Raw genomic sequence first — 15,310 nt, forward strand, 5'->3', positions numbered from 1 at the left:
TGCTTTCCAGAACTTAGAAATGTTATATAGGCAGGGTACAGACCGCCAGAAAGAAGCACGTCCCTGATGCCTCTCTTTGCTCCGCAGGAGCGCTGCAGCAACCAAATTGTGCAGCGCTGCTGCGGAGCAAAAAAGGAGCGTGCGGAAGCGGCTCCTTTTTGCGATGCACTTCTGCCACCCCAAAGCACCAGTGACGTTGTGGGGACATCGCAGCCGCCCCGCCCCACTTGGAGGCGGCGCATCTGCGACGTCATAATTACGCACTGCATCTGGTGGGTGCACTGCAGCTGTGCCACCCTCGTCATGTCCGAGGGTTGCTCGCTGTGTGGGCGCTCTGCCAACCAGGCAACCCTAGCACATGAGGTTGCCTCAAAGGTCCGTCTGGATCGGGCCATAGTTAACACCCTTTCCCCAAGAAGGTTTAACAAGTTAATTTGTTAGTTAATGGCACTCACTCTCAGACCTTGGAAACAACTGGTTAAATTTTATTAGCTACATACTAACACAGTGCCACATTTCACCAAGAAAGGTTAGCAAATACAGCTGGTTAACAATATTCATTATTCGTGTGGTGTGATGAATGAAAATTTTTAATTTGTTCATTGTAGAGGGTTGTCTCAAAAAGAAGAGGAGGACGGGGGGAAGCACTTGGGTTAGAAACTGGAAATTGGAGGGATTAGACTGGGGACCTCTGAAAACATGTGCTATAGCATTGACCTTTGCAGACCAAACCTTTACAATTAAGTGAACGGGAGGTAAAAGATGCAGTTATACTGTATTGCAGAACGTTGTTCTGCATATTGCTGAGAGGCAGTCCAAAGATTTCTGATGGAGAATATACCACCCTTGACTCACTAACTGATCTCTGTACTCACTTAGAGCTGCACAGTTGCACTGGATCACTTTCTTCTAACTGGTATTAGCACATCATTCTGTATTCAACTGTAATTCAGGGGAAAAAATTCACAATATTTGAAGGATGAATGAACAGCATACATGACATTTGTATGAAAACATTCTAAGCTCTACTTCCTTCCTGAAGGAAATTGTGCACTATTAAAAAAAAATATGGAGAAAAATATGGCTACTTATTATTATTATTATTATTATTATTAACCTTTATTTATGAAGCGCTGTAAATTTACACAGTGCTGTACATGCAATCTTTTTAGTTAGACGGTTCCCTGCCCTCAGGCTTACAATCTAAAAAGACATGACACAAAAGAAGAAGGGAGTGGTGGCGGGAAAGGGTAAGAGGTCCAGCAGTTCCTCTCTACCTCCGAGGCCTGGACCAAGGCAGATGGACTGGAGGGAGGGCTTGGCTTCATAATGGATGGTTAATCTTCCAGGGAAAATACATACTTTCAAGTAGGATAATATATATACAATACATAGCAATACAGGAAATGGATCGATAAACAGGCAACAAAAGAACATCAGATAGTAAGCGACAATTATGCAATGCCTGGGAAGGCTTCTCTGAACAGGATGGTTTTCAACTCCGTTTTGAAGCTGGTTAAAGAAGTGATGGCTCTTGCTTGTGGAGGAAGAAGGTTCCAGGAGTGAGGGGCAGCAAGTGAAAAGGGGCGAATCCGGGATGGGGCAGAGGAAATCCTGGGCTGAGACAGGAACCCTTGATTACCAGAATGGAGGGCCCTAAATGTATTGAGAAAGAAAAAAAAATCAAGTCACATAGATATATCCTGTAGGTTGCTAACTCTGTTTCTAGCTTTTAAACCCTGTAATAAGAAGATAATGGTTGCCAGTTTTGTAGTACAGTACTGTTCTAATGTATGTAAGGGGTTTTGACCAATCAAAATGAACTATGGCACGGTACAGACCACCCCAAAAGGGTGACCTCCCGGCGCCTGTTTTTCCGCCAGAGGGAAGCCTCAACCGACAAACCATGCAACTTGCCGCTGGCAGGAAAACTCCCCGCAAAAAAACGGGTTCTTCTCAAGCTGTAGCGGCAGTGTAACAAGTGCGCAATTGGTGCACTCGTTATGTAAGCGCCGTGCAGACACCGTGTGATGCTTATGTAACAATGGCAGTGCCATGTATACAGGGCACCACCATTGTTACGCCCTCATCACATGCAAAGGTTGCGGGGCATGTGGGCGCCCCCCCCCCAGGGAACCTTAGCATGTAATGAGGGCATTGGAAAGGCCCATTTGTACCGGGCTTATGAATGCCAAATATTAATAGTAAAGAAAAAACTCTTTTTCCAACTGGGAAAATATGTAGTTGAAGAGACCATTTAATACAGGGGTAGGCAACCTGCGGCCCGTGGGCCGGATGCGGCCCGGCGAGGCCTTGGGACCGGCCCCAGCCTGGTCCTGCCGCTGATTGCCGCCGGGGCCTTTGGCCTCTCGTGCGCAGGGGCAAGGGGGGCAATTGTCTATAGACACTTCAGAAACATGCATTTATATTAACATTTTTTAAAAAAATCAGCAATTTTTTTGCGTGTCTTCAACTTTTTTTAAAAAAGTGTCCACCATTTGAAAATGTTGTCCTACATTTGTCCCGGTTTATTTATTTATTTAAATTTTTTAAAAATTATTTAGTTATTTATTTTTTGGCTTCGGCCCCCCAGTTGTCTGAGGGACAGCAACCCGGCCCCCAGCTCAAAAAGGTTGCCTACCCCTGATTTAATATATGCTATTATTGTTCATACACATTTCCATCTGACAGATATAGTGTCTTTGTTTAAAACAACATCTCCTTAATTTTGGGGGCAAATTTTCACCCCAAGGAGCAACTTCACACAAGTCACTTCTGATTGTGACTTGTAGGATTGTTAGTTGGAAGGTTTTTGGAGGAAGCATCCAGTAAATTTTCTGCTTCTTCAGGAGTGGCAATTGGAGAGTAAATTTCCAATCCTTTTTCCCTTGTATTTTTGGGGTACAAAATGTGTTGGGGCCACATGATGCCCAAGGGCCACACTTGCCTACAGTTTTGTACCCCAAGATAAGGAGAGGATATTTTGTGCTTTGTGAACCTCATGAATCAGAAGGAAACATTTGAATGTGCATCAGAATTGAGATAGGAAGTAGGCTCAAGTCTACAAAAGCTCATGCTACCAGCTCCTCTCTTTCAGTCTCAAAGGTGCTACAAGATCCCTTTGCATACTGAATTTCTAGACTAACATGGCTATGTCTTTGAATTTTACCCAAAAGAGATTACTTTCAGTTGAAGGTACAGCTGATACTGGGTTGTTAGTCCCAACTAGAGCAGACACATTGAATCAGAAGAACTTACATAAACATTAGCTTTTCAAGTTCCCATGGATTTAATGGATCATCCCTGGTTGGATTTAGGCCTACACTCCTATCTATGTGTTGTGCACATGTATTTATGCATAACTAGCTGCCTAAATATCCCCAAGAGCTTGTCTCAGAAGCTAAACAGGGTTTCAGAAGATCTGGTCAGTACCTGGATGGGAGCCCATCAACAAATACTAGGTGGTATAGGCTATAATTCAGAGGAGGATAATGACAAACCATTCTTGAGTATTTCTTACCTAAGAAAACATTATGGAATTCATGGAGTTGCCATAAGTTGACAGGTGATTTGAAGGTATCCACTTACTCACCTGCACTATGTTTATTAACTTGAGTGTTTTCTGTGCTCTTTCATTTTTAATGACTCCGAGATTCTTTGAGTCAGATTCTGCACTAAACCCCATATTCTGCCCTTTTACACAATCATGGCTACACACAGCCTTCTGTCTCCTGTGTCAGTCCAGTACTCACTCTCGTCCAGCATTGTTTATTCTGATTAGCAACAGGTCTCTGGCTTCTTATGTAGAGGTCTTTCCTAGCCTGGTTGTTTGATATCATCTTACTTGGAGATGCCAGGGGCTGAATTGTGTAATTCTACTGAGCTCTGGTTCTTCTGTTTATTGCGAGATGTACAGTTTCTCTTGTTTAAATAGATTTATTATGCAAGCAAAATCACATGGAGAGAATATGAATTCTCTTTGTTAAAAATTCAGTATTTGGATATGCATCATAATAGACTACGAGTTGATGGATCGTCCCAGTAAAAAGGTATTGGAAGCAAGTCATGTTGACATTAAAAAGAATTTGTAGCTCACTCATGCAAAATTTATGCAAAATGGCAAACTTACAAATAAAATATCTAAACATCTGTCTTTTAATGAGCCCAGATCAAATCAACATTTATATTCAGTGAGACAGAACCTAAATCACATAGTACAAATGGCAAATAATGTGGTTATAATTGTATGTGGAAAGATACCTTGAAGCTTTGCAGCACCTTGAGGGGCTAACACAGGGAACATATATAGCATATAGTAGAGCTGTGAGTGAATCACCTTTTAAAATAAAAATACAGTTGGGCTATGTTTTAACAGGGCCTGTTAAATAGGGCCATATATAATTGTGCTAGAATTTGAATTCTCCATAATTCTACACTAGGTTAGGTAAGTTAAAGAAGTAGGGAATGGGGGAAGAATCAGAAGACTCTAAAAATTAAGTGTGATCAGGAAGGCTGGAGTTAAATTCAGTGCTACCTCTTAAGACAAGTCTTCTTTTATTCCACGTCTTATTATTGCGAGTTTGTAGGAAATAACTGGCATAGAATCAGTGTTGGAAAAATCTTCTTCTGCAGCCATTGTGGTCTGGGGAAGAAGCCTGTTAAAATTCTTAAGTTACATATTTCAAAACTTTCCATGGCCAAAAGTAGTAGTTTTCTGCTATAACTTCATGGTGTCCTTTGAGTGACATGCTACCCAGATTTTTTTTCCCATTCTTCAACCCTGCCCTAAAGAACTCTCTAATACCCCATAACCTGTAGGCTAAGGGTTCTACACAAACCTGTTGTGCTATTTAACAAGGAGCAACATCCCCTAGCTTGATTTGGAATTTGGCAAGAAAAATGAGTCTGTTTCCCAAAAGTAAATAAAATAAAATAACTCTGTTTATTTCAAGGCCAGATTGAGCCCACTGACTTCCCTGTACTGTCCCCTGATCTGGCAGTAGCAATGTAGAAAAAGCCTTATTATGGGAGCACTTAAAGATCACATCTTAAAGATCCTGGGAAATACAGGTTTCCTGGACTTCTATGCCTATATAATGGGTTCAGACACTTTGAGTAGATCACATTTTCCAGGGTGTCTGGTGCCAGAATTCTTTATTTGGCTTCAACAAGTTCTCCCTGACATTGCAGATGGCACTGACAGCACCTGATCAAGAGATATGGGAAAGTGAGATGCAGAGGTCCAGACAGGCAGGAGTTGATTTCTAATCTGCATTGTTGCTAAAGCCAGAAAATCATTTATTGGTCACTCACTCTTACCTCATATTGAAAGCAAAAAAGCCAGTGTGGTGTGGAGGCTGGAGTTTAGACTTAAGCCTGGGGAAACTCCAAATCTCTAGTCTGTGGTTTGGGCCAGTCACAATCACCACACCCAAACTACCATGCAGGCTTATTGTGAAGGTCAAGTGAAGTAGTAGTCTCATGTATGCTGCCTTAGAGTAAATAAATAAGTGAAGTAAATCTGTATAACTGTAATAAATACAAGGTGCTAAGCTTGGTATTCTGGCCCAGAAAACCATACATTTCAGGAATAATAATTAGTCCCAATCTGTTGCTGGGTAAGAGGAGCCAGCATGGCATAATGGTTTGAGTGTTGGACTATGACTCTGGAGAGCAGGGTTCAATTCCCAGCTCAGCCATGAAACCCACTCTGAATAAAATCTTGCCAAGAAAACCCCATGATAACTCCACCCTAGGATTGCCATAAATTGGAAATGGCTTGAAGGCACACAACATCACAATAACAAGAGGACGATAGAGAATTGTGAGCACCAAGTTCCTTTACGTCTTTACGTTTAAGCAAAAGTGACTAAATGTGTGAGAGGCAGAGGCCTTTTCTTTTCCCCTCTCCCACCATGGGTTGCATCCTGGATGCAATATTACTTCCAGAAGCCTTTTTAAACATTTGCATTTGATTCTGAAATTTTCCCCTATTTTGGGAGTGTTGGGGGACCTCTGGAGGGGTGGAGTGGGGGTGATAGAACCTACTGCATTTGCATGCTGTTTAGGGTGGCTTTGGGTCATTGCTAGCTGGGAGGATTGTACATGGGGGCACAGAGGTTAAAGAAACCTCTATTTTCTCCAACCTTGCTAGGCTTCCTCTGTACTGAATCCTTCTATCATGGCTGGGGAAGATGGGAACTCTGTATAGATCCAGGTTGAGGAAAGCTATTCAAAGCTAGTGGGGGTAGTGCTCAATTATGCATGCTGCAATCCAGAAATCTTCCATTCTGCTCCTGCCTGTTTCATAACTTACAAGGTGTTCTAAGCAAGCCATAGCAAGAGAATCACTGCCGTAGCAAGAGAATCACTGATCCAAGCTAACTAGTGGATTCCTAAGGCCAACAGAAATGGATTCAAGTACCAGATCCCATCTGAATTTGGAAACTAAGGAGTGTTATGCCCATTTTGTAGTTGAGTGGGGACTGCCACAGAATACTAGGTAATATAGGCTATAATTCTGAGAAAGCCAATGCCAAATCTGAGTATGCCATGCATTAGAAAACCCTATGAAATTCATGGGGTCACTATAGGTCAGTGGACAGCTTGAAGGCTTAAGTATGTGTAACCCCCCCCCCCTTTCTAGTAGTGCATCAGTTTGAAATGAAGACTGTTGAAATGAATGCTTCTTCTCTTCTGCTGTTGTTGATATCTTTCTTGAATTGCCCTTGGGATGTTTTGTGGCTCATGAACATGAGTCAGTTATCATCTGTTGTTTCCTTTGTTCTTCTGGTTTTCTAATGCTTAATCATTGCAGAGCTAATAATCTTCCTTGTATTATTTTTCCAGTTTCTTTTAAAAAATATTTCCAATGGTCTGGATCCAGACTTAGTCATACTTACATTGTTTTCAATGGGTCTTTAGTTATGATTAGGTGTGGTATTGAATTATTTTCCAGATGTTGTTGAACTGCAGCTCCTAGCATTTCTCACCATTGACTGTGCTGACTAGGGCTGCTGGGAGTTGCAGCCAAAAAACATCTGGAGGGCTGCACAGTCCACTCCCTTGATTGAGATTCATTTACACCCCTGTAATTTTCTAAATACAGTACTCTTAAGTACAACAATATCTGGATCTGACCCATAGGCATACTACCGTATTTCATTTAAATCATATGGATTGTGATTAACAATTATTAATATATATAGCCATAGATGTATTGTTATCTAAAAATATTTATAGCAAAATCAGTGCACACAACTGGAGTTGTTGTTGTCAAACACTGTTTTGCTTGAAGTTGAGAAAAGTTTTTAGTGATGATGAAGCTCCTTCATGCTTAGGTGGCAACCACCATTTTTCTGTCTCTGCACAAATACCTCAGCATTGCTAAAACTCTAAAACCAATAGTGGGAATTTGCAGCATGTGGTGGGGGTTGGAGTGTATTCACAAGTCCCATTTTCCGGATGTGTTCCTCTGTGGAAAAGGAGTACAGTAATAACATTCCGGAAACACTGGAGGGGAAGATACAGAGTAACTGGCCTTCAAGAATATTTGTTCCAACTTGCAGAATAATCTTTTGCATGTTTACTTGCAAATTTTTATTGGGAAAAGAAGGTAAACCACAATGATAGATGTGGGGCATAAGGTTGTAGCATGGAATGCAAGGAACATACCAGCAAGCTCAAGAGAACAAAATAACAAGAAAAAGTGAAAGTGAAAGAGAGAGTAAATACTGGAAACAAAAGAGTTGCTCAACCTAGTAGAAATGCAACCAGGTACAAGGGGGAAATACTCTCTTTAAAAATAAAATGGGGAAATTCCAAGGAGGGATTAAAAAAATCCCTTCTGTATTTTCCACATTTTATGTTCTCTGGCATAATAGATTTCCCACTTTTAACACATGATTGTGTCTATAATATTGTCAGCTCATATCTGAGTGGAGTGCCTTTCACATTTGATGGGTATTCAAAACAGTGATACAGGCAAGTAATTACAAAACTTGGAAAGTTATATTTAAACATTGTTTTAATTATACTGTTTTATTCATTCTTCCAAACTCTGATGCATTCTGGATTTATAAGAAGGAATAAACACAATAGCACTCACTGCCTGCCAACAACAAAAGTAAGAGATGATTAGCAGAACAGATGTATTTAATACCACTAAAAAGCCTTGTGACTACTTCTTACAACCCCCCCCCCCCCACAATTGAAATTCAGTCTTTCATTTAAACCAATGGTTACTGATGAATTTAAACTGAAAGACCTTATTATTTCACATTTGTTTGTTTGCCTGGTACCATCCACTTGGTTCTGCTGTATTCTGAATGTATCTCATCCCTACCAGCATAACCAGTTACAAGCGCCATCTTACTCATCCTGGTAAGTGGGGCTGTGATGTGTACCACTTCCCTACAAATTAGGGTCTCCAAAAATAATAAATAACTGAGTAGACCCAATAGCTGCTGTGGTAATGTCAGTGTTATCACTCCCTCTTTTCTATATTCCTCTATCTGTGCCAAAATTATCCTTTACCATTATAAATCCAAATATTAGGCAGGATCACAGACAAAACATCTCATGGGTGAAATGTACAAGCAAGGTGTCCCTTACACCGCACCACAGGATTTGCCAAATAACAATGGGGTTATATATTTATAGGCCAAAAGGTAGGATTTATGGATGGCAAACAAGGATGATCATAGAAAAGGTATGGCCATGAACAAAAGAAATTTAACTTGTTACAATCTTTGTTGTTACATGCCTTCAACTTGATTTTAACTTATGGTGACCCTATCATAGAGTTTTCCTGGCAGGAATTATTTAGAGGATTGCTATTGCCTTCCTGTAAGGTTGAGAGACCATGACTTTGCCCAAGGTCAGCCAGTAGATTTCCATGGTTGAGTAGGGATTTGATACTTGGTTTCCCAGAGTATTAATCCAATACACCACAATTGCTTCAACTACTACGTTCTTTAGACATGCTAATTCTAACCTTGGGATTACAAAAAGAGATGTGGAAAACACATATGACTCCTAAAACTTGTATTCAGGCTTAGTCAAACAGTTTCAGAAGCACACCAGCTTGTGCATTCTCTAGCTTTCCATTGCTTATGTCCCTGTGAGACACTGTTCTGCAGTCTGCTAGAGTTCTGTTGTTCAGGAGTGTATCCTGGCATCCTCTTTCAACCTACAGCTGCCAGCCAGTTTTAGCTGTAGCAGGGAAGGGAGAGTGTCCTGAAAGGTTTGCAGAAGGGCCAGTACAGTTCCCCCTCACATCAGAAGGTTTCCCACCCTTTATTTAAATGGTACTAGAACTTAATTAGAGAGCCAGTTGGACTAGGATATAGGTTTGATTCCCTGCTTGGCCATGGAAATCTACTGGGCAAGTCACACTCTCTCAGCCTCAGAGGAAGGCAAGGGCAACCCCCCTCAAACAAATTGTGAGAGTCAGAAATTACTTGAAAGCACAAAAGAAGGGCTTTATTTACATGTGACAGAAGCCCCATTCACCCATATGTGAGGGCTAGAGGGATGGCGCTTCACACTGCCCCTGCCCCTAATGTATGTCTCTCTGGCTTTACTTCGCGAACGAAGATTCAGGAACAAACATTTGAACCAGGCCCTGTCTCCTCAGTTCCTGATCTCCCTGTTTTGAGCAAGAAGGTCTGAATTGGGAACTGAAGTCTGCTGAATGTGTGTAGAGCTCTTCTGCTCAGTTGGAAAAGCTGCTTCATGAGGGTGGTCAATTGTAGGGAGAGATCTAGTCATGTTGAAGCAAATGTAAGTAGGAACTCCCTTCAGTTCAGTTCTCAGTGTGGCAAGATAAGGAGACTTCTGTATTAGAACTGATTATACCCAAAGGCTGCTGTGGTAATGTCACTGCCATCCCTTTTTGCCATGTTCCCCGGGCTGGGCAAGTAAATGTACAAACTGATCACGCCCTTACAGTTTTGGAAGAAAGTATGACTGACAGTTTAGGAAACTTTGAGATTGAATCCCGCACCTTCCTTTAGCTAAAACAGCTTATTCCCAAATTCACAAGTTCAGACGGTCAGTGAGAGACACTGCTGTTTGCCTTTCCTCCTGGACAAGGGGCCTTTCTTTTGTCAAGCCCATCTATCAAGCCTGACAGATCATTTTGTTTTGAGTCCCTGGACTGCTGCCCCAAAGTCCTGTCCTAATGGCACCAATGGCTGTCCACATTCCAATTCCTTAGGAGAGAAAATGCACAGAAGAAAAAGCTCACTCTATATAGGTAAAGTGGCTCTGTTTCTCCTGTTCTGTGGCACATTCCTTTATCTCTGGTGACAAGCAAGATGAGGAGACTTATTGGAAAGAGTGCTGTGTCCTTGCTCTGGGTGGAAACAAGGTGTGTTCTGCACTCTGCCCATAGAGGACACATTGCTTTCCCATGTCTTGGTAATAATGGAATTTACCAGGCAAGCTGAGTTTGCAAGAAGCTTTTTTAGTAGATTTTAGGGTAAATAGCCAATGAAATGTTACTTGAAAGGCAAAATATATATATTCTTTCTTTTAAAGTTTCATTGTGTTAAAGGGCACAGAGAAGTGTTGATTTTTAAAATGTTTTTTTGTCATGCCAGTGTCTCTAGTTATGTTAATCCTATCAACAACCATGAACTGAAACTTCTTCACCTCAGCTGTACTTCCTCTTTAGACAGAAGGAAACTGTTTCATGCAAATTAAAGCAGTGAGACTGCAATGATTAATTTAAGGTCTAGGCCAAATTTCTATCTTTCTCACTCCTTTTGTTTTCTATCTCAAAGTAATTTATGGGTGAAGGATTACCTTAGGTGAGTGGATTTGAGAACTGCACACAAAGAATATACTCAGATCCTGATGTGCAATTTAAGATGATATTGTCATGGGCTGAAAGGCACTCTTGATCACTCGGTAGTTCTGGAGGGGAAGTCTAAAGTTTCAGGGTGATATAGCTTTCCTACTTTTCTTCTATCAGCCAAGACATTGTGCACTGCCCTTTGGCAGAGGACCTTTGAGTACCCACACCAGATATTGGGAGATATGCACTATCCTTTGCTGCAGTACTTCCTCATCTCAGTATGATTTTCTGTGAAAAAAGTTGAGAATGAACTGCTGCTTTGCTGTTGTGATGTTTCCCAGCTTTATGATTGAGGTGTAGGTATTAGGAAAGGTTGTTCTGTTACTCTGCATCAAGATTAAGTCTCCTCCTATTATACTCTCATATGTGTTATACACCATACATAAATAAATGCCTGGATAACTGGACTTCGTTCATAGGATCCATACTTGTTTTGTAGGTTTCGCCCAGAGTTTAGCCATATAGATTCTGAAAATCATAGTTCAAAAAGTAATTCTGCTAAGCTCTGGTCCTATTTCATGCACAGCCCATGTATTATTCATGTCCAGTCATATATTAGGAGACCCATCAAAATACTTAGATCTTTTTCATTTAAGCAAATGTGGATTCTTTTTAGCTACACTGAAAGTAGTGCTTTGCACTATCAGCAACAGCACTTGTTTCCTGTAAAAGGTCATTCTTCTTAACTTACTTGGAAAGCAAAAGTGATATAGCTTTTTAAAAATGAGATTAGCCATCCATTTGGTACTGGCATCTGTTTCTTGTGTGAAGTGACTGATTGACAATAAGTCAGACTTTTCTCAATTGACAATACTTGCAACTTTTCCTGATAGACACAGCTGAGAACTTTTCTTACAAGCATGTATTTCCTAATTTGAAATACACAGTATTATCTAATTTGGAACTTCCCCTTTGGCTAATTCCCAAATATGTGCTGTAGAAAAAAATAGTCATTGCTTTTCTTTTTGATTGGGCAGCGTTTTGTTCGATTCCTCTTTCCACAACTTCTGTGTACTTTTTAAGGCAAGTGTGCTTGGATAACAAGAATATAAATAATTTGAGGCCAGCCAAGCTTGTATGAGTCCTCTTTTCAACAAGAGTTCCACATCAATATCTTCATTATGCTCTTGCAGGAATTTGTAACTGTCTTGGTTCGAGATCCCCAGCTGCAAAGGGAAGACTTTTGGCATTCGTATATAGACTATGAAATCTTCATTCATGTAAGTATGCTTGGTAGAGTGTGAAAAAGCTTTTCTATGGTAGTCATTTCCATTATTCCAATCAATTGGTGCTCTTATTTATTAATTAAAGTATTTGGATCTCACCCTGTAACATAAAATCTTAGAATATGACAAGCTAAAGCTTCTTACAGGATATGTGAAAAGTATTCATGATCTTTCCCCCCTGCTTTCTCAGGTCTAAGCTATACAACAGAAATAATGCTGTTTGAGACTGCTTTAACTGCCATAGCTCCATTTTATGAAATCCTGGGATTTGTAGTTTGTTGTGGTACCAGAGCACTCTGACAGAGAAGGCTAAATATATTACAAAGCTACAAATCCCAGAATTCCATAGTATTGAGACATGGCAGTTAAAGCAGTGCCAAACTGCATTATTTCTGCAGTGCAGTTTAGACTGCCGAGAAGTGATACAAGCAGAACCTGATTGCATTTCCCCCTCAGCTTTCCCTAACATGGCACCCTGCAGATTTCTTTGATTACAAACTTCATTCCTAGCCAGCATGACAATGGGGCATGCTGGCTGGAGATGATGGGGAATGTAGTCTATTTCTGAAGTGTACCAGGTCATGAAAAATTGTTTTCAGTAGACCATGGACCTGGAACTCTTAGGTATAATATGTAAAACAGATCTAGTTAATGTAAAGTATAATCTTCAGATTTGATCTCTGTATCTACAACAACAATTGGGGTCTTCCTCCTATCTTCCCACTTCAGTCAAAATCCTGAGATGAACCAGCCTCTAATTAAGCCAGAGTATTCTGAAATACTAGTTTGTCTTAAGCACTGAAAGAATTGGGAAGGTATCCCAGAGCTACATTTTAGATGACAAATTATTTTAACTATATGATCATTTTGGAAGATTTTATTGCAGTCTAATCCTTTTTCATCAGTTTTTGTTAGCTGTGTACAGAGACTGATGTTTCTGGCCTACAAACAAATTACTGTTTGAGATCAAGGGGTTTACCTGACATTTGCAAGGGCATGCTGGGATTCCTTTTCTCCCAATTTCCTATTCTGATTGAAGCCCCTCATACTGTGCAGGGGGATGGCTCACCATGCAGGCCTTTTTAGATTTTGGATATTGGTAGCGGGCAAATGGTATGCGAGCTAATGTGGCATTTTGATTTGAGTGTTGGACTTTGGCTCAGGAGACCAGGGTTCAAATCCCAGCTTGGCCACGGAAACATACTGTGTGACCTTGGGCAAGCCGCATACTCTCTGTCCCAGAAAACCTCATGATAAGTTGGCCTTAGGGTAGCCCTAAGTTGGAAACAACTTGAAGACACACACCAACAAAGTGGTACACAGTATTTTTAAGCTGCATTAGTTCACAGAGCAAGTAAATACAATTTCTTCACAGACAAACAGCATGTGTTTTACAAGGAAAACATCTTGTGTCCGGCGGCGCTTTAGAGAATTTGTGTGGCTTCGGCAGAGACTTCAGAGCAATGCAGTGTTAATGTGAGTAATTTCCAAATAGTAACAGGACAAGGACACTGAAAGAATGGCTTACAGTTTTGTACGTGACACAAGGGAATAATAGCACTAAGTAGGTAGGAGTCGGAAAAAGCCCTGTGCTGTGGTATGCATGTGGTAGAGTAATAGTGAGCCCATGCTGAGTTCAAGGATAACCCACTCCAAGGCTACAGGGGCCATTTTTTACTATGCGGGAAGACCACGTCACGCCACTGTAGCTGCCATTTGGGATTTTGTCACTCTTTGTTGCTTTAATTGTGTCTCTGGCTGTTTGAGGGTGAGCCAAATAGATACTTTAAAATGTTTTTAGTGTGTTTTGACCAGTTGTGGGGGTTGGGTGGGGTTCAAAGAGTTGCAGAGAATCCTGCCAAGGTCTATTTGGCACCCCTCCTCTATGAATCGTGATACATACAGTCCCTTTCAATCCAGAAAGGGGTAGTTGCATATTTCCATATTGTCAGTTATAGAATACTTGCCTCTTTGTATTTCTTTCCTCTACAATTTGTTGGAGCAGCTACTTCCTCACTGCACACTATCCAGAGCTTAAAAATGTTTATTTTTTGGACTATAACTCCCAGTATTTTCCAGATTTACTGGCATGGGGATTGTGAGAGTTGAAGTCCAATACAATAACTTTCCCATGGAAATTTAAATCATTTAAAATACGAATTTAAATGTCATATCAAACAGTGATTGGTGCAAATTACTGTGTGGAACCATAACTATGACTTTAGTTCCCCAGTGAACAGGCGACATGTGATTTAGAGGTGCTTTCATTTCTCCTTTGCTTATTGCCCTCATCATTAGGTAAACTAGTCTCTAAAGAAGCAAAGGGCTCGTTTTTATTATGGCAAACCATCACAGCAAACTATATACTTAAGGGTACCTAGCCATGATTTTCTGTGTTCACTTAACTGACACATTGTACTTAATTCAAATACCCTTCTAATGCTGTCGGACTGCCACTCCCATTCCCCCCTTTCCATTGACTATACCAGTGATGGTGAACCTTTTGAGGTCTGCCTGCCGAGGGCGGGGCATCTGCTTCCCAGGGAGGGGGCTGAATGCCTGCGGTGGGGTCTCTGGAGGCAGGACATCCATCCTTGAGAGGCAGGGCTTCTGGGGCGGGACTTCTCCCCCCCACCCTTTCCTGGCCTCCAGCTGTCGCTGAGAGAAAGCTAGAAGCCGGGGGGAAAAGGGGGGAGGGCGACCTGTCCTTCCCGGACCTTCCCTCTCCCCCAAAGAGCTCTCTGGAGCTCTTTGGGAGAAAGGGAAGTCAAGCAGGGAGCAAGAGGACTGGGCATGACCTTTCCCTACCCCAGTGTCTCCAGCTCTCTCTCCAGAGAAGCCAGGGGCTGGAAAAGGTCTCTGCGGAGGAGCCACTGGCACACGCCAGTCACTCCTCCTTCCCTCACCTTTTTCCCAGCTTCCAACTGCCTGAGAGAGGCCGGGAGAGGGCTGGGAGGAGGAGCCAGAGGCACACGCCTCTGGCTTCTTCTCCTAAGCACCATTTTCTGGCTTCCCGCTGTCTCCAAGAGACAGTGGGAGGCCCAAAAATGGCAGGGAGGAGGAATGGACACACATGTGCCTCTTCTGCCTTCTTCCGCGTCCTATGCCTGGTGAAATCGCGTCATGTGCCACCTGTGGCACGCATACCATAGGTTCTCCCATCACAGGATTATACTATTTTAAGGCTGGTGAGGTTGCAGATTGTTGGGGCAATTAACTTACA

The 15,310-nt window shown here is 41.7% G+C and overlaps 1 protein-coding gene across 2 annotated transcripts in view; it reads left to right on the forward strand.

Moving 5' to 3' along the window:
- Positions 1-15,310, forward strand: part of SNX10 (sorting nexin 10) — a 53,182-nt gene that overhangs the window by 21,127 nt on the left and 16,745 nt on the right. The window contains exons 2-4 of one of the 2 annotated variants that reach the window (XM_042474862.1): positions 10,017-10,258; positions 11,995-12,081; positions 13,463-13,563. In XM_042474862.1, the coding sequence (XP_042330796.1) occupies positions 13,472-13,563 (92 nt within the window). In that variant the 5' untranslated portion in view covers positions 10,017-10,258; positions 11,995-12,081; positions 13,463-13,471. The remainder of the gene's footprint in view (positions 1-10,016; positions 10,259-11,994; positions 12,082-13,462; positions 13,564-15,310) is intronic. The other variant, XM_042474861.1, reaches the window with a different exon arrangement.

This window comes from Sceloporus undulatus, chromosome 6 (assembly GCF_019175285.1).
Source record: "Sceloporus undulatus isolate JIND9_A2432 ecotype Alabama chromosome 6, SceUnd_v1.1, whole genome shotgun sequence".
Taxonomy (NCBI): Eukaryota; Metazoa; Chordata; class Lepidosauria; order Squamata; family Phrynosomatidae; genus Sceloporus; species Sceloporus undulatus.